The 25,746-nt window shown below is 44.3% G+C and overlaps 1 protein-coding gene across 12 annotated transcripts in view; it reads left to right on the top strand.

Annotated features, from left to right (window-relative positions):
- Positions 1 to 25,746, top strand: part of PCDH15 (protocadherin related 15) — a 630,962-nt gene that overhangs the window by 575,785 nt on the left and 29,431 nt on the right. For all 12 annotated transcript variants that reach the window (XM_074544551.1, XM_074544552.1, XM_074544553.1 and 9 more), the window contains 3 exons: positions 9,568 to 9,783; positions 13,497 to 13,585; positions 23,893 to 24,069. In XM_074544551.1, coding sequence (XP_074400652.1) covers positions 9,568 to 9,783; positions 13,497 to 13,585; positions 23,893 to 24,069 — 482 coding nt within the window. The remainder of the gene's footprint in view (positions 1 to 9,567; positions 9,784 to 13,496; positions 13,586 to 23,892; positions 24,070 to 25,746) is intronic.

Genomic DNA, 25,746 nt, shown 5'->3' with positions numbered 1-25,746 from the left:
TCAAGTCCAACCATCCACCAGCACCACTGTGATCACCACCAAAAATGTCCCCAGGCACCACTTCCACACATTTTGGGACAATTCCAGGGATGGTGACTCCACCACTGACCTGGTCAATGCTTAACCACCCCTTCTGTGAATAAATTATTCCAATTATTCCATCCAAACCTCCTCTGGAACAACTTGAGGCCATTTCCTCTCCTCCTGTCCCTTGACTCATCCCCACCTGGCTCCATCCTCCTTCCAGGGAGTTGTGGAGGGAGATAAGAGGACAAAGGCACTGGAGTAGATAAAAAACTCTGGAAGGCAAAGTAATTTAGGGAAAGGAACGTTTTGCTCCTTGTATGAAAGCAAATGAATCATGAGATACAATGTCAAAACACATTTGGAGTCGTCCCACGAGATGTGGACAGGCTGTGAAATCCTTCCTGGTTTTCCAAGAGGATTTCTTCGGCACAGGTATTTTTGTGTCAATCAGGGGGATAAGAAATAGGTGGAGAAAAGGGAAATTTGGGGGTAATGAGGGGAATCTGCTTTTGCCCTTCAGAAATATTTGACTCAAAACGTGTGATCAGTCTACAAAGAAGGAGCAAAAGAAATGTCAATTTTGTGTCTTTAAGCTTTTTCTGTTCCAATCCTCCCTGGTTTTGCTGGCACAAAATGGAATGAGGCCTAAGCCAGGAGTTAGTATTAGTGGATGGCATTAAACATAATTGTGTGTTTAGTGAAAGTAAAATTAGAAATAATTAAGAAGTACTTCTGTTGCAGAGGATCTGGCTGGAATTTATTGTTGTAGCACGGAGCATTTGCAGCAGTCAGTGCTCGTTACCTTTTTTCCTGGCCTTTAGAAAGCAAAAGTAATTGCTCTGTTAGTTAAACACAATCCCCATTCCAGCCTGGTTTAAGAATAATTAATCGAATGAATGTCTGTTCTTGAGGAGTAGAATGAAATGAGCAGCTTTCCAAGCTGAAATTTAGGAGAACATTAATAAAGTACATGCAGAGCTTGCACCGCAGAAATTATTCAGGTTTGGATTCTAGAGGGAAATTCAGGTTCTTAGGAGGTGTTTTTCATGCATTTGCTTTCATCTTCTGCATTCATTTACAGTTGCTCAGTGTCTTTCACATCATCTGAGTGATTTTGAGAAGAAAGTGATTTTCTCAGTATCTTCTTGTTATTGCTGGCACTGACAACAACCTTGGTGAGCCCCAAACATGGGATATTGGAATGAGGTGGGAAGGGACATTAAAACTCATCCAGTGCCACCCCTGCCATGGCAGGGACACCTTCCACTGTCCCAGGCTGCTCCAGCCTGGCCTTGGGCACTGCCAGGGATCCAGGGGCAGCCACAGCTGTGCCAGGGCCTGCCCACCCTGCCAGGGAACAATTCCTAATTCCCAATATCCCATCCAGCCCTGCCCTCTGGCACTGGGAAGCCATTCCCTGTGTCCTGTCCCTCCATCCCTTTCCCAAATTCTGTCTCCATCCTTCCTGGAGCCCCTCTAGACTCTGGAAGGGGCTCCAAAGTCTTCCCAGGGCTTCTCTTGTCCAGGCTGGCCAATCCCAACTCTCCCAGCATTTCAAATGACAAGATGCAAAGCTACAACTTTCAAAAACAGCCCAAAAATCCCATAATTTATTCTTCTTTAATTTATGGGAATAATTAAAGACGGCAGTCTTTAATTATTAATAGAGTAGTTGATGTAGATCAGTTTTGTATCAATTGATGACAAATACACCACTGAACATTCAGATGCTTGCCTTTGGTTGCTTCAGTCATGCTCTACTCTGCCTTGAACAAAATTTCACCAGTAATAAAAATACTCAAACACCAAAAAAAATTAAAATAAAAAAAAAGTAGGGAAGAAAACTAATCCTGAGTCCATAATCTTCCACACAAATTGAATTTAGAAACAAACAGATCAATAAAATGTTGGATAAAAACTTCCCTCATCATCCAGTTGATATGTACCATGGCCAATCCTATGGAGTTTCTCCCAACTCTCTAAGGTCATTGGGTTTGCTGCCAGCAGCATCCTCTTAAATACATTAATTTGAGTATAAAAGCCTTTTAGAGGAGGATAATGAGCTGCTTTGCTCCAGATTCATAGTACGATTCCTCTAAGCAGATAAAAAGGACGCTTAAGCTCAGCAGAATACCACAAATCATTCTGCAAAAGTCATTTTTAATCAGAATTAATTTGGGGAGTGATAAACCACATGAATTATTCTCTGTGGATCTGATTGGATTACGAGCAGTGCCTCTGAAAGATGGGAGGTACTGATGCTCCAAGATTAAAAAAAGGGACATATTTGAATAAAGTGGCAATTTTTAGCAAAGGATTTGCTCCTTGCTGCTTCAATTCCCCTTTTTTGCAATTCCTATTTTTTACCCAGAATTTCCAATGTATTTGAGAGCCCATTTCCTTAATTAAAGACCTTTTTGTGCTTTTCATTAGGAATATACTAATTAAAACCAGATGTAACATGCATAGCCTCTAATTATGAATTCTGTGCCTTGATCTTTGCTTTGTGTTTCCTTGTGCTAGAATTGTTTTGCTTTTCACTGGTATTTTCATGGAACTCCTGTTGCTCCCCCTCAGAATTCCAACCAGGCTTCCTTGAGCCCCAAACACAATATTTTCAATCTGCTTCAGGAAATAAACCCACAAAAGAATCTTTAGGGAAATTACCAGCAGGAATTGGCTTTTCCCTACAATGGAGTGTTATTAGCCTTTGCTTTTTAAATATTAACAGTATTAACCTTTCCTTTTCTTCCTTTATTTATTAAATTATTGAATTATTACAGATTTAAATGAGGGAAATATCAGAGGTCTTGATTCTAGTGAAGAAAGAGAATTATCTGAATTGCTGCTCAGTTTATAAAGGTGTTTTTGTCCTGAAAATGTTTGCAGGGAAGGAATCTTGCCTAAATAATGCCAGTGAATCCAAGTCTCTGGAATTGGCTATATTTTATGGAAATGCTTTGATTCCTATATATTTTCATTCCAGCCTTTTCCTGTGCTCTTTGCCCCCTTTCTGATCAGATTTTTCATGGAGCTTTATCCTTTATTTCCTTTGAATGTTGAATATCCTTGGAATATCTCAACAGAAGAGAGCAAAATAAACCAAAGCCATTTTAGGCTGCAGGTTCTGGCCCTGAGGACTCACAGGGGAGCAGGAATTCCTCTTTTCTTCACCTCAAAAGCATCTTAGAGATTCCATAATGAGCTAAAACAATGGATAAAAGAAACAGTTAAAATTCCTGGGTAGGGAGAGAATACCAAAATTGCCTTTTTTTTTTTTTTTCCACAGGTCTGTTATTAAATCTCCATTTTTTTTTTCCTATCTGTGCCTATAACTTGTAGATTTCTTTTTATATTTCCTTTTCCTTGGGATGAAAAGGCGATCTTCAGAGTGGCAAGTTCTGGAATTCCTGAGATTCCACCTTGGGCACCCAGGGGAGCTTTCAGGGCAACACTTGGCTCATCCCTCCTTTGGCTGCTGCACGACTCATGCACAAAACTGAACTGCTTTGCCAGTCACAACCTTTCCTTCCTTAAAATGTGATTTATGGATCCCAGAGCAGGGAGACAACATGCTTGGTAGGAGTAAAAATCTCCTCGGAAAGCTCATGGCAGTGACAACAGCGCAGCCTCCAGCTGCTGGAACATCTGGCCCCCAAAAAAGCTGTGTGCCCTGTTGAGACAAATATTGCAGGAATGCCAGGCATTTTTCCTTCCAAAATCATATTCCTGCTTTTTGTTGGCTTTCTGAACTTTTTACTCTGAGCTCTCTTACTTTCCTGTTATTTTCCTCTGGCACAATCAGAGAATTCCCCACCCTTTGGGATTTTTTCCCATGAAATTGAAGATTATTTCAATTACTTTGTTGTTTGAGGGCATTTTGCAGACTGGTGGTCCTGAATGTGCCTTCCTGAGTAAAGGTTCCTGGAGGGGCTGGGAGTGGGGAATGTGCCTGCATCATTCCCATCCCATAGAGGAAATCCATGTGTGGCCTTTACTTCCTCACACACACACACAATTTATTCTCTAAAGCATTAACTTGAAGAAAAATAACGATAAAATCCATTTTTCCCAATTATTTGCTTCAAAATTCAATTTTGGGAACCCCTCTTGTTCAAAACCTTTTCCCATGAGACAGCCTGCCAAAAGGAATCCCTGTTTCCTTTGGCACCTGGGAGGTTTATAGCCACCACAGGAGGACAAAGTGAGCAATTCCCATTCACCTGATTTCTTCCTACCTGTGTTTCTTAGAAAATTCCTGGCACTGGGGGTATTGGGAGTGAGCTGGGCAGTGATCAGTATCAGTGATGTAGTGAAGAAATATAAATTGATATATACATTTATCTATAAATTGATATATAAATGCAAAGCAATATGAATATTAAAGAATACATGGAAATAACCATCAATATACTATAATACAGCTATATTGATATATATTGATGTATTAAATATGGAATATTTTATGTTAAATATAAATTTAATATGAATATAATTTTTTTTAAAATCAAAGCTACAAATTCCTGATGCAGCCAGTGGCAAACCAAGATGAGGAGCAGGAGTTCCAAAGGGCTTGAGCCAGATGAGGGTGTAGCAGAGCATGGAAGTGAAGAAATAAAGGAAATAAAGGAAAATTGCAATGGCTACCCCAAATTTCCAGGCTTAGGTGTCTGTACAGCACCCAGAAACCTCCCCTAAAACAGCCCAGTGACAGCTGTGCTGTCAGAACTGGAAATCTGCAACAATCTGGAAATTCCTACCCGCAGAAACAGTCTGGTTCTAAAAACTGCTTTATGTGCCAGCCACTAATTGGGAACATTGGAGCTGCCATCTGCTAGGAAGGAAGGAAAAAATCCCCTCAGCAGCCCAATCTCCATCCCAATCCTGCCATTTTCCATGCCCCCTTGGCAGCCTGGGGCCTGTGGGTAAGGGTGACCCTGGGAGGGAGGTGGGAAACTTTTCAAATTAACAACTGTGTTTCACTCTGAGCAGCAAATCTGGATTTTGATCAGATAAAAAGTGGGATCATCAATGATTATGCAGCTTCAGGAGTTAGTGATAATTTTTATGCTCATCCCAAGCATGCCACTGGTGACTTTTGGTGACAGGGTCAGTGTGCTGCTGTCACAGCAAGTGGGGTTTGCCCGCCTGCCTGGGTGTCCTGTCATCAAACTGTGCTTGTGCAGACACATGCAGCCAGAGATTAATTAATTTATGCTTTAAAGGCTTCATTTGTTGGGCCTTCTTGCAAAGGAGAGAAAAAGGAGGGGTTGATCACTGAGACAACAGAATGGTTTGGGTTGGAAAGGAACTTTAGGCCCATCCATGGGCAGGAACACCTTCCACTGTTCCAGGCTGCTCCAAGCCCCAAAATCCAACCTGGCCAACACTTCCCGGGATCCAGGGGCAGCCACAGCTGCTCTGGGCACCCTGAGCCAGGGCCTCACATCCATCCCTCTGAGTAAAAATATCCTCACGCCTTTTGTGCTGGGATTAGGGAGCACCCCAAGATTTGTGCCTCATCCTCCTCTGTGAGAGGGGATGGGAAAGGGCTGGAAGCAGCAGCAGCAATCCTGACCCAGCTCCCTGTGTGTGGGTACACCTCTACTCAATCACAGGAGGCTGGAATTTGTCCTGGTAATTCCTGAGATCATCCATATTTATCAGCCCTCAATCACAGCAGGATTTAGGAGACATCTGTATTTCTTGTGCAGAACAAAAGGCAGATATGCTGCTGGAATATTAAGATTAAGTGCAGCTCTTTCTCTTCTTTGACAGTCATAATGCAACTCTTGAGATGTCATAGATCTCTTGCTAATGAAGTGTCAAAAATATTTACCTTCAGGACAAATTACAGGAATAGCAAACATCCTTTCTAGGATTAGAGAAGTTTGGGAGGTTCCTGGGAGCAGCTCACAAGCTCTCTCTGCTGGTCCTGCCAAGCCCAGTGTCCTTAGGTTTGAGCCAAAGAGCAGAAAAAGGGGGGAATGCAAACAACAAAGTTAAATATTTGAAGCTAGAATCTGATCATTTTCCCAGCCTGTTTGGCACCTGTTTGCTCATCTCTGGGTGCATGTGGAAAGAGCTTGAGCTGTGATGATGCTGGGGCTGCTGATGGCTCTGAGGTGGCACTGAGCTCTCAGAACTGGTGACAATTAACTCAGAGCCTGTCCACCAGCTCGAGGCACCTGAACTCTGCAGGACTGTACAAGCTGTGAGCTTCAAATGTCAAAGGCCTCTCTCACTGGAGTTTAATGCCTTAAAGTCAGCTGCAAGACTTGAACATGTCATTAGTGCTGAGCTCAAGTGCCCTGAGCTTTGTGCACAAGGCCTGACTTCATTTAATGCCTGTGCCTGCAGCATCAATACCTTAATTTGGATCCAAATTCTGTTTGTTTTTAGTCACACACGTCTCCAGGCGTGAAATGCTGAAGGTGAAATTGATTCCTGGTGTCATTGAAAACAGCGACTATTAAAAGCTGTAGATTTTATTGAGAGACAATTTGCCAATATTAAAAATATGATGGGCTTCTGACCCAGCTGAATCAACCTCATAAATCCATTTTAACAAAGAAATTGGCTTTTTATTGGAAGGCCGTCCTGCTGCTCTCCAGGGCACCTCTAGGGAGCCTTTGGACTTCACTGGGAACTCAGTGGGAAACTTGGCTTGCTCACGGATGTCCCCAAAGGAGCTGGATCAGACATTGCTCCTGTGGCTGCTGCTAGGCCCCTCATGTGCCATGTGGGGTTACAGGAATTCTGTTGTTCTTTCCCCCCAGCTCCATTACCAACATGCAAAGCTGAGTGTGGATAAACCAGAGGGTTTGGCCAAGCAGGACTTTTCTGGATTGCTCATGGCTTTATCCTGAGCTGTGTTGTATGAGCTGAACTTACCCTGGAGTCCCAGAATGGTTTGGGGTGGAAGGAACATCAAATCCCATCCAGTGCCACCCCTGCCATGGCAGGGACACCTTCCACTGTCCCAGGCTGCTCCAGCCTGGCCTTGGGCACTGCCAGGGATCCAGGGGCAGCCACAGCTGTGCCAGGGCCTGCCCACCCTGCCAGGGAACAATTCCTAATGCCCAATATCCCATCCAGCCCTGCCCTGTGTCAGTCTGAACCCATTCCCTGTGTCCTGGTGCTTCAGGCACAGCTGAGGTGCTGCTTTAATTTTTGTCGTTGTTCCTCACCATCCAAACATCAGTCTGGTGTTTCTCTCCAGCCATTTCCTTGAGTTCAGGTTGGATTTTAGAAATGTTTCCTCGTGAAGGGGTGGCAGAGCATTGCAAGGGGGCTGCCCAGCGAATGGTGGAGCCACCAGGCCTGGAAGTGTCCAGGGAATGAGTGGATGTGGCACTGCACAATGTGGTTTGATGGTCAAGGTGACAATCAAAGGTTGGCTGGTGTGATCTTGGAGATGTTTTCCAACCTTAAAAATTCCATGATTCTGTGACATAGTGTGTTTTCACATTCATTTCTTCTTTCAGCAATTTATTTATGTGGAAAGCCAACAATTTTCCTGACTCTCCACCTGTCAAGCTCCCATTTGCTGGCTCTGGGATGTTGTGGGGTTGTATTTCCCTGTGCCAGTTGGAAAGCTGGAATGCTCTGGAAAAGCCCACTGATATCTTTACTTTTTTGACTCACAGAACAGAGAAAATTTCAGAAAGCTTTTTAACCTTCCCATCTTTCTTAAAATCACTAATAAAGGAGTTTGAGCTCACCCTGGAGGCAGCATTCTCTGTTTTAAAAGCCTTAAAAAAAACCTGTGGAGCTGGAGAACAAAACCAACTTAACACATTTTATATTTATGCTTTTGGTAGTCGAGCCAGATGAAGCTTTGTGAATTTAGAGGAAAGCAAAATATTGAGAGAGAGTGGAAATTTAACCAGTTGTCTGTCCGTGATGAGTAACAGCCAGTGTCATTCCAGGAGTTAATCTTTTGGGCTGTTCTCAATGAAACTTGGCTATTATCCTTTAAATGCTGGGTGGTTCTGTCTGGGAATCTGGTCTGATAGGAGTTGGAGTACCATGGAGCATACACAGCTTTGAGCACCTGGATTGCTTATGGTGCTGAAAAATTATCTGAGAATGAATAAAAAAACAGAAGGGACGATTTCCACCATATAGAACTTGTTCAGTGCTGGTGAGGAAACAATTAATGATGATTAATGGCCCCCTGTTGAAGGCTTAACGACCTTGCACAGATAATTCTCTTTTAGTAGCTGTGGTGTCTCATAAACAGCTCTGCTCTCTGTGAGCAGGGACAGGACCCCAGGGAATGGCTGGAGCTGGGTCAGGATGGATTTCAGGGCAAGGTTCTTCCCCCAGAGGGTGCTGGCACTGCCTGGGCTCCCCAGGGAATGGGCACAGCCCCGAGGCTGCCAGAGCTCCAGGAGAGCTTGGACAACATTCCCAGGAATGCCCAGGGTGGGATTGTTGGGGTGTCTGTGCAGGGATTCCTGTGAATCCCTTCCAGCTCAGGATATTCCATGATTCTACAAACTCTTCATGTTGACACAAACCCTTATTGTTTTTCATTCCTAAGTCATGGCACTGTATGGATTTTCCATGGATTTTACGTGCACCTTTTCAAAGTTAAGTCTGGTTTTCATTCCAGCATTAGCTCAAGCGACAGGCCTCAGGAGCAGTGCCAATATTTCCATAAAAACCTGCTGATAGATCCTGAAGTATCCCAGATGCTGAGGCCGTGACCAAGACTAATGAGTGCTCAGGCATTAATTAGCTCCCATCTCGCTGATCCCTGGAAGGAGCACAGGAAAGCTCAATCAAGGTCCTTGAAACACTTCCCTCTGGATACAGGTTGAACAGGAGCATAAGGAATGGGGCTGGAGAGGCCAGGATGGGGCTGCACAGGGCTGTCAGGAGCAGGGAAGGTGGAATAACAATTCCTGGTGCTGCCTGGTTGATGCCAGCTCTGCATCCTGATCCAATTCAGCAACAGTGCCAGGGCAGCTCTGTGTCCTGAACTGGGGCGCCCAGCAGGTCCCTGTGCACCACTGCAGGAATGCCACTCAGTCCTTCCTTATTTTAATAAAAAGTTACTTGATTGCACCACAAATACCTGTGCTCCATGAGCGTATCTCTAATATGAAGGACACTGTTGTGCAAATCTGTGCAGGGGTTGCTGAGATGTTTTTTTCTTTGATAATTCCTTTTCAATGAGAATTTGGCAGTGGAGGTTTCTCATAATTAAGTAGTTCTTAGGTATTGTTGCAGACTTGAAAGTCAACTTATATTTTTCTACTTTTTAATATTTTTTTTGTTTCTTTCTTCTGGAGCAGTTTAATGCCAACAGAGGAAGAAGAAATTGCTGGAAAAGCAAAACTGAGTGCAGCAAAGTTAAATGAAGCATTTAAAGTAGCAGCCATATCTGTGCTCTGGGATCTAATGTTTTAAATGTCAGAGTGGCAGAAATTTGCTGGGCCAAGATGTAACTTTATTTAAAGGACAAGGTTAATGACTCCTTCCATGCATATTTACCTTGTTTGCCTGTGCTTGTTTCCTTTTCCCCATTAGGCTGATGATAAGGACACTGGCAATTACAGTGCCATGCACTACAGGCTCATCATTCCCCCCATCAAGGATGGCAAGGAGGGCTTTGTGATCGAGGCTTACACGGGGCTGATCAAAACCGCCATGCTCTTCAAAAACATGAGGAGATCCTATTTCAAGTTCCAGGTCATTGCCACCGATGATTACGGCAAAGGACTGAGCAGCAAAGCAGACGTGCTCGTAAGTATCAGCCAGGGATTATTGGGATGGAATAATTCCTGAGGAAATTCAAACACTGCAGAAAGTTTCATCCCAGGCAGAATTAGAGAAAAGCCATCAAGTGCTTGTGCTTAATGTTTTGAAGGCACTGGAATAAAGCTTTTCGTTTCTTAAATCAAAAGATTTTGTGACCTGTTAGGAGTGAGTTCAGAGGAGGCACCAGATTGGGAGGAAAGGTTGGGAGAGTTGGGAATGTTCAGCCTGGAGAGGAGAAGCTTTGGGATGACCAAATTGTGGTCTTCCAGGACCCAAAGAAGCTACAAGAAAGATGGAAAGAGATTTTGGAGAAGGGCCTCCAGTGGCAGGACAATGGGAATGGCTTCCAGTGCCAGAGGGCAGGGCTGGATGGGATATTGGGAAGGAATTGTTCCCTGGCAGGGTGGGCAGGCCCTGAATCCCTGGCAGTGCCCAAGGCCAGGCTGGACTTTGTGGCTTGGAGCAGCCTGGGACAGTGGAAGGTGTCCCTGCCCATGGCATGGGGTTGGCACTGGATGAGCTTTAAGGTCCTTCCAGCCCAAATCATTCCATGATTCTGTGTCCCTTGGTCATGTCCAGGTTGTCTTAGTTGCTTATGTTAACAAATAATTTTGGGCTAAGAATGAACTTTTCAGTCCCTGAGAAAGCAGCATTCCAGAACTGGCACCATCTTTAGGTGTCAGGTTTGTGGTTTTTTGCTGTTCAAAGAACATTGACTTAGTCCAGACACTGAAACCATCCAAGCTAAATTTCCTTAAAACCTATAAACTTGATGGATTGGCTCAATATTAGCATAATGTGAAAGGGATGGAGTGCATTATCCACTTCATGGGAACACTGTCAGAGGATACAGATGAGAGCCAGAATCCTTGGTGTGGTGAATTCTGCAGGAGTTCTCCAAGTAAACATAAAAGATGACACCCTCATGCTTGACCTCCCAAAATGATGGGGAATTCTCAGGTAATTTAGACGCTAATAGGATATTAAAATATAGCCAGAAGGAATCGACATGAACATTAGAAAATGAAGGATGTCTCAATAATTTATAGAGGTTTCTTTCTGATGGCTGGCTGAGTGATGAGCAGTGCATCCCGCTGCTTTGAGCAAGGCCTGGAAACTTGGAGGAGCTGGAGATACAATTCCAGACCAACACCATCTGCCTACAACACTGGCACATGGACCTGCTGGAATGAGCCCAGGAGAGGCACCAGCATGGGCAGAGGGATGGAGCAGCTCTGCTGGGAGGAAAGGCTGGCACAGCTGGGGGGGCTCACCTGGACAGGAGAAGCTCTGGGGTGACCAAACTGTGCCCTGAAGGAGCTGCAGGAAACATGGAGAGAGATCCTTTAGAAGTGATGGAGTGACAAGGGCAAATGGCTTCCCAGTGCCAGAGGGCAGGGCTGGATGGGATATTGGGCATTAGGAATTGTTCCCTGGCAGGGTGGGCAGGCCCTGGCACAGGGTGCCCAGAGCAGCTGTGGCTGCCCCTGGATCCCTGGCAGTGCCCAAGGCCAGGCTGGACGGGGCTTGGAGCAGCCTGGGACAGTGGAAAGTGTCCCTGACATGGCTGGGGTGGAATGGATGGGATTTAAGGTCCCTTTCTCCCAGGCCATTCTGGGATTCTCTGATTTTATGCACCAAGTGCGATCCATACACTGAGATTCTTTCCCATGATTTTAACAGGATTTTCCTGCTGTGGGGTCAGGGGCTCAGGCTCTCAGATGTTATTTCTTTCAAAACCAGCTCTAAAAGTGAACAGAGAAATTAATTTAATTATTCCCATGCAAAAGAACAAGATGTGGGGGAAGAAGATAGGACTGCACTGAGACCAGGATTATTTCCCCAGAGCCTGGCACTGCTCTGGGAGCAGCAGGATCTGCCAAATGCCCTGATCAAAGGTTGTCACACTGGTGGGGACAATCCACGGGAAGGACACCAGGATGGCTCAGGTCAGACAGCTGTGGCTTAACAGTTTGCTTCCATGTGATGGAGTTTTCCTTCTCAGCATCTGTGAGATGAAAGAAATACAAGAATTACATTTTAAAATGAGTTTGCTGCAAGGAAGCACCTAAAGGTGCTGAGGAAGGGTAGGTGGTGGATATTCACTATCATGATTTGAAATCCTGGATATCATCTTTATGATGTCATAGATAACATCTTTAATCAAATGTTTATTGGGGTTCAAGGCCTCTCCTCATTCGGGTCACAGCTACTCCCAGGAGTCCAATGGTGCCATATCACAATCAAGAGTCTTTGTAGGCTCTGCCTTGCTGAATTTAAAACTTGGGAAGTGCCTAATGAGAGAAGCTTGGGATCAAAGGGGTATCACTCGTGGGCTAGAGGTTACCAGCAATTTTCTGCTTTGCCTGCCTTTACAAATGGGGATAACAAGCAAGTTAATGTTACCATGGAAACCTCAAATGTCGCTTGATTTTTGTCCAACACCCTTGGTTTCCTATAACTTGTCACGAATGTGTGTTTATCCCTGGTTTTGTACATGAACAAGCGATGATAATTGTGATTTCTTCCATATTTAAAGAATCACTGCCTTTGTTTTTGGTGTTGCCTTGATGCTGCTTTCAGTCCCTGGGTGCACAGTGGTTGCTTGAATTGGCTAATGTAATTAATTCTATTAAATTAATCATTGCTTTCCAGTTCCGTTGCATGATTTTTATTTGGAGCTCATTATAATTCTGTGTTTCTTACACAGAAGCCTGTACATGCTGATCAGGGCATCTGATGACATTTCAAGAACATTTAAATATTTAAAGTTGAATTAAGCTTCAAAGCTGGTGAATCAGTGTTTGATGTGGAAGCACATTTAGGTTTTTCTGCTGCTGTGCTTCCAGGGCTCCTCTTTGGAAAATCAGGGCTTGTTTATTTCTTTTAGAATCGACTAACCCTTGATTTTTAAATTTATCAGCTTTAACATTGGCCTAGTTTTCCAAATTTTCCTCCAGAATCCTCAACAGATTGGAGTGTTGTTGAGTTCATAGTAAAAAACAATAATTGCCAGATATTTGCTCTGAGATTACTCCATACCTTGGTGGAAAACTGAAATTTAATTTTATTCCAACAAAGCACACAAGTATTGAGTGGATTAGAAGCACTTTTTCCTCCTTTGTTTTTCTTTTTTTTTTTTTTTTAAGGAAAAAGCTCGGTTGCAAAATGCACAGTTTTAGGATAGAGGGAGAAGTTAAAACAATTGGAGATTAAAATAAAACCTCTCACTGATCACTTCAATGTAAATGGACAATTTCCTTCCTGATTTTTTAACAAAGTAGCATTGATTTTGTGGAATTAATCCTGCATTTCCATTTCCCTTGGTGCACATTGCATGGCTCCAAGAGAGGATTTTCCTGGCATCCAAACCACCCAAATGCTCACAAGTAATTTTGAATACAGCACGTGGGAGATCTGGGATTCACTAAGTCAAATCTAAACTAAGAGCAGCTTTTCCTGTCCCCACCTTAAAAATCCATAATTCTGATGCAGACCTAGAATTACAATTCCAGTTAAATCTTTGATATTTATGGGCTTTGCTGCAAGATTTCTCAGCTCTGCTATTTGGAATTAAAAGGGGAGATGTGGATATGAGGGCATGGTGTGGAGGCAGGAGAGGAATTTTCCCATTGCTGTTGGATGGGGAGGGGGCTGTGCCTGGCAGTGCCAATTGAATTTCCCTCTTTTCTTTCCAGGTCTCTGTGGTCAATCAGTTGGACATGCAAGTGATTGTCTCCAACGTTCCTCCCACCCTCGTGGAGCAAAACAAAGACCAACTCATTGGGTAATCAATTTATTTCATCTCCAAATATCTGACAATTCCCTGGCTTTGGGATTGGATGGATCAGGGAGTGAGGGAGGTTTTTATCTGGTCAATTATAGCCCTCAGACAAAACATGTTTGCACTTCTGGCTTCTTTTTGGTGACAATTTTCTCTACTTGCCGTCATGGAATTAACCAATATGGGATAGAAAATGCTGTAGGAAATAGTCTATAACCAATCTTTGTCCTTTTTTTTGTCATGTCAATCAGTGATGAGTGGCACTTCCCACAGGTCTGGTCCATCCTGCTTGTGGTTGTGCATAGAATTTGAAATACTTTGGGGTTGGTGTTCCAGCCAGTCATTGGAAAAGTCTCTGAGTGCCTCGCATCTTCACTGGGCTAGGAAAAATTCCTGATGGATTTGCTCCTGGAGATTTGGGACATGTTCCCCTTTTCTCCCTCTGTTTTGGGCCAGGTGTGCATTGACTCTGAGAGATTTGAACATCAGAACCACCAATGAAGTTGCTCAGGCTGAACTCACGGGGACTGCACTTCCTAGAACCAGGAATAAAATCCTGAAGGGAGTGATTGCCTACAAATAGGAATAATTTCCTAAAATTTTCCTAAAATAATTTCCTAAATTTTGCCTACAAATAGGAATTATTTCCTAGTACCAGGAATAACTTCCTGAAAGGAAGGATTTCCTAGAAATACAAATATCTTCCTGAAGGAAGGTGTTGCCTATAAATTGGAATAATTTCCTAAATGGAGGTATTGTCTAGAACCAGGAATAAGTTCCTGAAGGGAGGAATTGTCTAGAACGAGGAATAATTTCTTAAATGATGTAATGCCCATAAATAGGAATAATTTCCCAAAAGGTGGTGTTTCCTAGAACAAGGAATAACTTCCTAAATTTTGTATTGCCTATAAATAGGAATAACTTCCTAAAAGAAGGCTCTGCTGGCGTGGGGTCAAGCTCTTTTCTCAGGTAACAAGTGACACAAGGAGAGGAAACAGCCTCAGGCTGCACCACGAGAGGTTTAGATTGGAATTTAGGGAGAATTTCTTCATGGACAGGGTGGTTTCAGCATTGGAAGGGGCTGTCCAAGTGTTGAGTCCCCATGCCTGCAAGTGTTCAAAACCATGTGGAATTGGCACATGAGGACGTGGGTTAGAGGTGAGCAGCGTGGTGATGGTTGATGGTTGGGCTTGGTGGCCTTGGAGGTCACTTATAACCCAAACTTTTCTGTAATTCTGTATTTCGCAGTGAAAAAAGCTTTGGAACAAGCACAAAGTTTAAAAAAGTCAGGTTTTGAGTTCTCCAAGTAATCTTGAGAAGTCTTTACCTTCACAAACACCATGGGCAGATCAGTGCAGCTGGAGAATTTCTTTTCTAAGAATAAGTTTTTAAGAACAGCCTTTGCCAGAAGAATTACATCAACTTGTTTTCAAACAGGTCCATTCAGTCCTGAAAATATTTGTAGAGAACAAATATCTCAAAAATAATTTTGTAGCTGTGTATAGAGATCTATTTCACAGTGAAATCTATTTGTTTCAGGGCTCTCTTCAAATTTCTCCTGTTTTCCTCCTAAATTTAAAAGATCACCCTCTCCCTGTTTTTATACAGGTTTAATAATTCGTGCAGCCCATAAAAAGAAAATAAGAATTTGTGATTTTTTTTTTTTCTGTTTGTGCAACCACAGGCAAAAGGAAAACAAGTTATTTGGAATCTCAGACAAAAAGTAGTTTTGCTACTTCAAATAATGCAGTAATTTATAAAAATTTAATGTGTAATTAATTAACAGATAAAAAGACTATCATCAGCTCTGTCTAGTGGGAAGTGTCCCTGCCTGTGGCAGGGGAGCTGGAACAAGATGATCCTTAAGATCCCTTCCCAACATAAACCATTCTGTGATCTGTAAATTAAATTAGTCACTACACAAGTTACTCAGCTCTTTCTCCTCTCATTTTGGCAAAAATTAATCCCTGAAAATAGAACATTTAGCCAACAGTTGGTGATGGGGAATGTTAGGGAGGGGGGTACATGAGTCATCTGTGGAATTACAGTGATTTCTCACGATAAAATAAATAGTGGTTTAAACAACTTTGGAGGAGAAGTTATACCAGGTCCTGTCATTTTCACGAGGAGTTATGAGGTATTAAGAATTACATAATTCAGTTTTTCCACACTCAGCACAGCCAGAGATGGGTGGAAGCTAATGGTCCATATAAAAGGAGCGACGCAGGGAAGAGGAGATTTAAAGCATCAATATTTGGATTAGGAGTTTTTTTAGGAATACAATAGACTTGTCTTTGCTGGCACTTCCAATAGGATCTTTTGCAGTCATTTAGTGTTTTCCTCCAACTGCTTTAATTTCATCAAGCTTTTCATAGTCTCATCAATGTCCCATTTGCCTTTTTCCTTCCCACTTTAATTATGGCTGTGCAGAGAGACCCTTTTGTGTCTGGTTCAGGATAGGCAGAGAAAATAGGCTGAGGCTTCTTAGAAAATTCAGTGTGTGCTCCTCTCCTTCAGAAAACTTGGTGGAGACAGATGATGGAGTGTTCTTGAAATATGGAAATTTAGGGGAGTGGTGGTTTGTTGGGCAAGGAACAGCATTTCATGAAATCACAGCATATCCTCTGTTGGAAACAACCCAGAGGTATCATCAAATCTCACTCCTGAAATAAACCAGCCAAAGTGGTTCTCAGAGCATTTAATTCCTTGGTTTTCACATGGTGGCCACTTAAAGCTCTGCCTAAAGTCAGATAAACCAGACTACCAAGAGAGATCTGAGCTTTTCCCATCCTGCAGAGAAGAGAACTGTCTTGGGAAGTAAATTCCTCTGTATACTGCTGTAGAGATGAGATATCAAATCAATTCCTCTGAACTGGAATAGTAGAGTGGCTTAAAATGAGAGTTTGGATCAAAGATAGAGAGTCAGAGAGTCACAGACAGGCTGAGGCTGCAGGAGCTCAGTGGCACCTGGTGTCCCCTCCCTGCTCCAGCAGGGCCATCCCAGAGCCCAGGGCACAGCATTGTGTGCAGCCAGCTGTGCCCCAGCCCCAGGGAGGAGAGCCCCCAGGCTGTGTGGACAATGTGCTCAGGGCTGGGCACTGCCCAGGGCAGAAGCTGTGCCTCCTGTGCAGGGCAATTGCTGGGCTCAGGCCCTGCCCGTGGCTCTGGTGCCATTGCTGGGCCCCGGAGCAGAGCCTGGGCCCTGCTCTGCCCCTCCCTGCAGCCAGGCCCAGCCAGGCCTGAGGGCCCCTCTCAGCTGGGGCTCCTCTCCAGGCTGAGCAGCCCCAGCTCCCTCAGCCTGGCCTGGAAGGGCACCCACATGCTCCAGGCCCTTGCTCAGCTCCAGCAGCTCCTGGCCCTGCTGTGCTCAGCACCCAGAGCTGGACACAGCACTGCAGAGGCGCCTCCAGGGCTGCCCCAGGGCCGGCATCCCTCCCTGCCCTGCTGCCAATGCTCTGCTGCTGCCCCTGGGATATCAAGATCCCCAGGTCTTCCTTGTGCAGCTCTCCAGTGTCTCTCCCTGTCTTGGTTTAGAAAGATAGAAGGCCGGAGCCTCCCCTGAAATGGAGAATGTAAACCCTCCCCACCCCTCCCAATTGCTATAAATTTTAAATTAAGGGGCTCTCAGGCAAAAATATGGGATCAGGAAATAACAGTTCTTTAATAGGGAAAAGGGAAAAATAAAAGGATAAAATAAACAATGCAGTACACTAGAACAACACTGAGTCAGAACCCAACCTGACACCCTGTGGGTCAGGGTGTTGGTAGCAGTCCAATTGGAAATGTGGCTGCAGCCCTCCTGCAGTGTCAGGGGTGGTTCTGTTGGAGCAGGGGGGTCCTGTAGAGAAGGATGTATTCTTCCTCTGAAGATCCAGTGGAAGGAGAGACAGCTGCTGTTCCTCCGGGGAATCCCATGGAGAAAGCTGTGCTGGTGTCTCAAAACCTCTGGATTATATCTGGGTAGCAATGCTTGGCTCCTCCCTCTGGGCTCACATCTCACAATGGGATGCTGCAGTTCTTATCAGTCATGCAGTGACATTCAATAGTCTGTTATCAGCAATGTCCCCTCCCAAGGGAGGTGTGATTGTGGTCACTCAGAGAGAGAGATAAGGCAAACTGCCCACTTGACAAAGGTAATCTGCCATACAGATGATAATTGAAAACATCTTGCATTGCAATTTTCAACCCTCCCCTCACTTCAACCATGTTTTTCTTAGTCAGTTTTATGCTCTGAAAAGAATGGGGCAGTTCCCCAGGTAAACAAGATCCATGCTGAGCCCTCTAACACAATGCAGAAGTGGCCAGGCAGGCTTTTCCCTGAAAATCCAAATGCAGAATCAAGTGCTGATTCTTGGAGTTATTGCTGAAGGAGTTTTTAAGGAATATGAATGCTGAACCTTCCAACTTAATGGTTTGCATATCTAAAGCTGACTGCCATCATTCTTCAAAGGAACTCTACTTAATGCACAGAAACTGTGCTGCACTTAAAAGAGATGTTATAAAATACTACAGCAGTAAATACTGCTGTAAATTATAGATCATAATGTACAGCACATGTACATTGTGCATCACATAAGATTTTATGTCTAATCATAGTATATGAGACAATAAATTTTATATCTGGGAGCTGGAACACACAGTTCAGGGAAGTGTTTCAGACGTGGATGATTTCCCTTGCAGTTGTGTGGTTTTTTTCTCCTCAGTCCCTGAACGGGTAAAAAATCAGCTCATCTCAGCTGCAGGGTATAAATCACTCAGTCTTGTTACTTTTCCCACATGAGAAGTCACATTCCCATGCTCACGGTATGATTTTTGCCAGATAATTACTGAATTAAGTCTAATTACAGCTGACTGCGCTGTGTGCCTGTTGGGGTGGTGACAGTGACCTTGCCCTTGAGCCCTCTCCACAGGTGGCACTTGGTTTCCTGCCCTTTATGAAAGGTTCCTGAGTCACAGGTCCAGCTGTAGCTGCTTTGTCCTTTACTCTATGACAGGAACATTTTGGGGTCACTTCACTCCTGTCCCTCCACTCCACCTCCCCTCCCTTTTTTCTCATCACTTCTTCCCACTGTAATGTTTCATTCCAAATTAAATTGCAAGCTTAGAATAGGAATAGATTAGAGAATAACAGAATTGATTGAGTTAGATAAAATCTGATGAAATAAATAGATTAGGTGGACATTTACCACCAACTGGCTGTCTCTTGTTTCATGTCTAGCCGGTCTGGCTTTGCTGGGAAAATGTGTACACTACTACTGGGTGTAGTGTTCACAGAGCCTGTTCCACTCTCTCTCCTGAGCAATCAGGATGATTAATAACTGCAGGCCACCTTTATTAAGTTGGGTAATAGAGACCCAAGCTTCTACAAGTCCAGCTTTTCTACTTGCTGCTGGCCCTGGCAACTGGTTCAGCGAGGTCCTGCTCTCCGTAACTCCCGGGGTTGTTGTGCTAATGGATCTCTCCAAAGCTCTCTAATGCAGTGGACAGAGCTGTAAACTCCTGCTTTCTCTCCTCAGGAATTGCTGACAATTGCAGGAAAAGCCCTTTTGTGCTGAGATCTGGAGATTGTCCTGGGGGTCAGAGGGGAGATGTCTCTGGGTATTATTTTTCGGATGAGTGCAATGCTCCTTCTGTAACCGGGACAAATGAGGCTGAAATAAAGAAGTTGGAGTGTGTGTAGGGGTTTTGGAGGGCAGGATTTTACAGGATGAGCACAAAGAGAAGGAAAGCAACTTCAGCAGTGTGTAAGAAAGCAAATTTCCTTACTGGTGTGCAAACCAATCTGCTTGTAGTGTTGCTGGGGTGACAGTGGGACTTGAATCTTCAAGGCCTTTTCCAGCCTTAATTCTCTGCTTTTATGGGATTAGGATAAGTGGGTATAAAGGCATTGGCTCTGGGTTGTTTTCTAAATACTATTAATAATATTATTATGAAATATTATATGTGTTATTCTATTATATATGTTATTATGAAATATTATATATGTTATTCTATTCTATGCATAGGGAATTGTCTCTGTGTTGCTGAACATATGCGTGATAGAAAAATAAAGTTTGTGAAAGGCTGTTTTATAAGAAAGTGATGTTTTTAGGCTTGGAATAAACCCTTGGCACCACAGGATGAGCACACCCTTCCCTGAGCTCTCTTTATGTTGTAATAAAGAGTCTGGGAGCTGGGGCTCCAGTGTATCCCCCCCAAATCTATCACTGACTGCACCAGAGGGGCTGGATTTGGTCCTTGGCTCTTTGGGGAAGTCCAGTTGAATATCCAGTGGTTTCATTTTCAATTATTAATCCCACAAAAACTCCACACAGGCAGAATTTGGCTGAAGTGGAGCAGAATTGAGGAGTTAATAAAGCACTTGAAAAGTCTGCACTGATGCTGATGGTGGGGGCTGGATGCTCTCAGCTCTGCATGGTTGCCAAATTTGTGTTTTCTAATACAAATTGATCATTATTATTGCACCTGGTTATTTTTGGGAAATAGAATTTTGGCCAAAAATTATGCCGGATATTGAATTTTCAACATTACTCACTCCAAGTCTTCGGTAATCTGAGTCCTGAAAGAAAGAATATTTGGGGTTAGTATTTTTTCTATTTCTTAAAATATTTTATGTGCTCCAAAAACACAATAGGTTTTTTAATTCCTCAAGAACTTCTTGCTGTGATGCCAGGGTGAACCCCTAAATTTAATCCTGTGTTCTCCGGGATCTTGTCTGGAAAGGGATACAGCAACCTCAGGTGTGGATATAAACACATGGACATGGCACTGAGAACAGGCTGGGAATTTGGTGCTTTTTTCCAAATTTTGGGGTTTGACCTGCTGCTTTCAGGGATGTTCCAGGAAGTAGCAGTTCAGAAATGTTCTGAAATCCCCTTTCCAGTATGTACAGGGGAAGTGCAAGAAGACTGGAAATGAGATTTTCACCAAAGTGGGAAGTGCCAGGACACATGGAATGGCTTCCCACTGCCAGAGGGCAAGGCTGGATGGGATATTGGGAATATTGGGAATAAATCTTTCCCTGGGAGGGTGGGCAGGCCCTGGCACAGGGTGCCCAGAGCAGCTGTGGCTGCCCCTGGATCCCTGGCAGTGCCCAAGACCAGGTTGGACACTGGGGCTTGGAGCAGCCTGGGACAGTGGATGGTGTCCCTGCCCATGGCAGGGGATGACACTGGATGGGATTTAAGGTCCTTTCCCGCCCAAACCATTGTGAGACTTCATGTGGCAGAATTCCCCATCCAAGGGACAACTCAACAGACCAACACCCCTGTATTATTTTGCCCTTCCATTTTGCATCTAAAGATGAAAAAAAAAATCACCTCAGGATTTTCAGGGACCTTTGGGCCTCAGGATCCCTCGATGACAGAGCAATTCCTCTTGTCCAGTGTCACTGCAGGGAATTGTGAGAGCTGTGCTCATGGGGATGCATTGGGAGGTATTTCCCTCACTGCTGAGCAGCTCCTGTGGACTTGGAGCAGTTGGAAAGGCTCTTTTCCCGTTCTGCTCCTGCTTCCACCTCTTACACGCCACTTGGGACGATGGGGATAACCCTCGTGGGACTAACAAGTGGCAGACTAATTTTAAATTGAATTCTGCTGATCAGCACAGCAGAGCTGCGGATGCTGCTGTTACTTGAAAGCAGGAATCTAAAAAAACTTGTCTTTTGTGAGTACCACTGCAAGTAAGTGGCCATTTCCAGAGTTCTAAAACACTACAGTGTTTTCAGCAGCACAAGTTCAGCTAAAAGATTTTTCAAACAGCTCTAGAGGGAACTGCCCTATTTTTAAGTGAATTCTTTAGCTGCAGCTTTTCAGTCTTCAGTGTGATTTTATTCTCTGTTTTAACCTCAACATGCAATTTGTGTGTTTCAAACTGAACACTGCTGCCATTCTGCTGGACTTTGTGGGGTTTCCTGCAATGTCAGTACAGCTGCAATGTACCCATTTCTCAGGAAGTGATACCACAGAATTCCAGACTGGTTTGGATGGGAAGGGACCTTAAAGTCCATCCAGGGCCACCCCTGCCATGGGCAGGGACACCTTCCCCTGTCCCAGGCTGCTCCAGCCTGGCCTTGGGCACTGCCAGGGATCCAGGAGCAGCCACAGCTGCTCTGGGCACCCTGTGCCAGGGCCTGCCCACCCTCACAGGGAACAATTCCTGATTCCCAATATCCCATCCAGCCCTGCCCTCTGGCACTGGGAAGCCATTCCCTGGGTCCTGTCACTCCATCCCTTTCCCAAATATTCTGTTTGTTCTTCAGTTTTAATGTTTTAGGCAAAGATATTCTCAAAGGCAATGAATTCCAGCAGGATGCCAGGAATTACTGAAGAAAGGGAATCTTGTTACTGATTCTGGCAGAAGTGACCCCACATTATAACTTTCCACCCTGATGGAACATTTCTGTCTTGGGTGTAATAAGAGTTCTGTATAAGGAAACAGGGACAGGACAAGGGGAAAGGGCCTCAGGCTGGGCCAGGGGAGGCTCAGCTGGGACAGCAGCAGCAATTTCTGCATGCAAAGGGTGCTCAGGCCTTGGCAGGGGCTGCCCAGGGAGCTTTGCAGTGCCCAGCCCTGCAGGTGTCCCAGGAAGGGCTGGAGGTGGCACTCAGTGCTCTGGGCTGGGCACAAGGTGGGCACTGGGGGGATTCTGGCATTCTGTTATTCCATGAAAATCATCTCCTCCTGCAGCAAGAGAAGATGATTAAATGCTAATTATGGAGGCAAGTCCTTTACACATTTGTTCTGTCTGTGCCAGACACCCTTCTGAGAATGGTTGTGGTTTCATTTTAGCCATTTACACTCCCATCATGTTTGGCAGGGTTTTATAGTAATCTCCATATCCCAGATTGGTCCTGGCAGGTTTTCCCTGGGGGAATTATTGTTGCTGAGGTGTCTGTGACAGGTGCTCACCTTGGCTGCCAGTGCAGAGCATGCCAGAAGCAGAGATAAGCAGAGTTTTCCATATCTGCAAACAACAGGAGAGCGTGTTCAGGGGCCACCACTCCACAAGCACTGTGTCAGCCAATCTGTATCCCTATTTTCTCTGCAGTAATTCCATATATTCACTCCTCAGGTATGACCTGCCTCTGACATACTTGAATTTTTCAAGATCTTATAAAAAAGCTTAAAAGCTTACAACGAGTTTTGAGGGCACACTAAATTTCCACACAAAGAGAAGAGATTTTCCTTGGATAAATGTGAATCAGGAGTCTTAAAAAATCAGGAAACCTTGTGTCAGAAGAAAAAACATAACAGCAAAAATGTAACCTCAGCAACTGCAGAAGGTTTTGTGTTGAACAAGCGGTACCTTAAAGTCATTTTTTTGTGGGAGATGTGTCTTCCTCCACACCCTGCTGCATCCTTGATGGATCAGGCAACACATTCCCTGTAGTTCCCTTGCTTTTGCCTCCCAACTCAGCTATTGCTTTTTGATTTTCTGATCATATCAACTACCACAGGAAATTCTATATTTTCTTATAAGTTTAGATAGAACTTTTACGCTTCCAAATGCTCTGGTTTATTTCTCCCTCCTTTTTTTGCACAGAGTTGATGATATTTGCATTTATGCCTTTGTTTATAAAACTCTCTGTGGGCTTTGAGTGAACCTCTCTTGGTCTCACATTGGAAATCTCATCAACCATTAGCAAGACTGGTTGTTGCTGGTTGTTTTGCTGATATTGTTGTTACCTCTAAATTCTATCAGCCTGTTTTTTTTTTCCTTGCTTGTGGAATCCTGCTGCAGTTTATTTGATTTTATTTCCTGTGGTAAAAGTGTCAGCCCAATATTCCAATTTCCTCCTGCCTGTAAAACCTGGTGCCTTTTGGAGCAGCAGGTGTTGCAGCCCCCCCCAGAAATGTTGTGTGATATCAGAGGCCTGGATGAAATATCCCACCAAAAATCGCTCAAGTGGTTGTTTCTCTGGGTGAAAATTTATGGAATGCACGCTGTGGAAGGCTGGGATGGAAGTGCTGGAATCATATAACTTAATAAAAGGCTGACAGGGGGATTTTGTGTGAAATATAGGTGGTGATTCCCATGAGCCATTTAAAACTCAACTGGGGTCATAAATACAAAGAGCTGGACTTAAGGACACAATTTCTGGAGACCTCTCCAAGCACTGCTGAGCTTTTCTCAGGAGTTCAGCACTTCAGAGGTTATGTGGAGCAGCAGTTCCTTTTCAAAAGTGCTCTGAAGGTCAAAATCCTCCTCACCCTATGGGTTTTTCCTATCAGTACCTCATTTGGCCTGGGGTCAGTGGTGAGCGGCCCAAATCCATCACTGCAGCTTTCCAGCTCCCTCTTCCCTTTAGGATTTTGGAACGCTACGTGCAAGACCAGATCCCGGGGGCGACGGTCGTGGTGGAATCCATCGGAGCCCGGAGGTTTGGGGATGGATATTCTGAGGAGGATTACACCAAGTCCGACCTCATGGTCTACGCCATCGACCCACAGACCAACAGAGCCATCATGAGGAACGAACTCTTTAAGTGAGTGTTGGTTTTGTTGATCTCCCTCTGTTTCCATGGATTGTTTGGGAATCTGTTGGTCATCGAACCACAGACCAACAGAGCCATCATGAGGAACGAACTCTTTAAGTGAGTGTTGGTTTTGTTGATCTCCCTCTGTTTCCATGGATTGTTTGGAAAGCTCTTGGTCTGTTAGAAACTGGTTCAGCATAACAGGAGCAGAAAAATCCATTGAAACAGCTGCTGCATGAATATCTCCTTGGGAATTTGCCACTTCCTACCTCAGTCCAGTGCCTTCGGCTAGATTGTCCCAATCCACATCATTCAGACATTGTCACCATGACATTGTCACCATGACAGCTTGTAATGGGTTTTGTCCACCCTGTGGAGGAGCTTCCAACTGAAATTCCTGTGAGGAATTTCCTTCCTACATGCACAAAGTCCTGTGTGGTCTTCAGGCTTTGGTGCTGCAGAGTTGACCTTCAGGCTTCCCACAGTTTCTGTTTGGAACCTGAGTCCATTTTTCTCATTTCACTTTTCTTTTCTTTTCTTTTCTTTTCTTTTCTTTTCTTTTCTTTTCTTTTCTTTTCTTTGCTTTGCTTTGCTTTGCTTCGCTTCGCTTCGCTTCGCTTCGCTTCGCTTCGCTTCGCTTCGCTTCGCTTCGCTTCGCTTCGCTTCGCTTCGCTTCGCTTCGCTTCTTTTCTCTTTTCTCTTTTCTTTCCAGGGGAAGGGAAGGGAAGGGAAGGGAAGGGAAGGGAAGGGAAGGGAAGGGAAGGGAAGGGAAGGGAAGGGAAGGGAAGGGAAGGGAAGGGAAGGGAAGGGAAGGGAAGGGAAGGGAAGGGAAGGGAAGGGAAGGGAAGGGAAGGGAAGGGAAGGGAAGGGAAGGGAAGGGAAGGATTGCATCTCATGTAAAACAAGGACTAGGACATGGGCCAGTGCACAACTCCACACAGGAGATCAGGCTCTTCAAAATGCAAATCACGTTCTTCTTCTAAAGAAAAAACACCCCCTTTTTGGTTTTTGGGGGGATTTTTGTGGGTTTTTTGGAGGTTTTTTTGCACATGTTTCACCTTGGTGTTGGTTTTTCTCTTGGTGAGAACCCCACCAGGCTCTTCTAGGACTGAACATGTCCTCAGCAGCCTGGCAGGAAAAGGCTGCAAACCACAGCAGGGAAATGAGGAAAAGGCAGCTTCTCCTGAGCTCCTGGTGGAGTGTAGGTGAACGGCAGCATAGGAGAGTTCTGCAGATATTCAGATTTTGTAGGCTGGGAAAGATCATGGGGATCAGTCTGAGCAAATTTGGGAACCAAACTAATTCTGCTTGGAACAGAAATTAATTCCCCAAATTAATTCTGCTTGGAACATATCTGTCAGCAAAGCAATTGCACCAGACAATCCAATCAACTACAGCTTGGGGGCTGTTACTGCAGGTTAGTTCCCTGTCAAAAATTAGGCCTTTTGTCTTTTTTTTTTTTTTTTTTAATTTTTCCAGGACCAGTTTTATTTTAACTTTGGGTGCTAAATTAAAGCATCCATTGTTGCTTTTAATTTCTGGGTCTCAGCAAGGTCTAGGCTCCTCTTCACATCATCTTCTGTGTTTTTATTCTTGATAAGTTCTGCTCTGGGCTATGTTTTAATTCTTTTAATCACTTGAAGTTTTCTCTGAACTCACTCTAGTCTTCCAGCATCATTTTACTGA

Source organism: Zonotrichia albicollis, chromosome 7 (genome assembly GCF_047830755.1).
Source record: "Zonotrichia albicollis isolate bZonAlb1 chromosome 7, bZonAlb1.hap1, whole genome shotgun sequence".
NCBI classification, from domain to species: Eukaryota; Metazoa; Chordata; class Aves; order Passeriformes; family Passerellidae; genus Zonotrichia; species Zonotrichia albicollis.
This window is presented reverse-complemented; position numbering and strand designations above follow the sequence as displayed.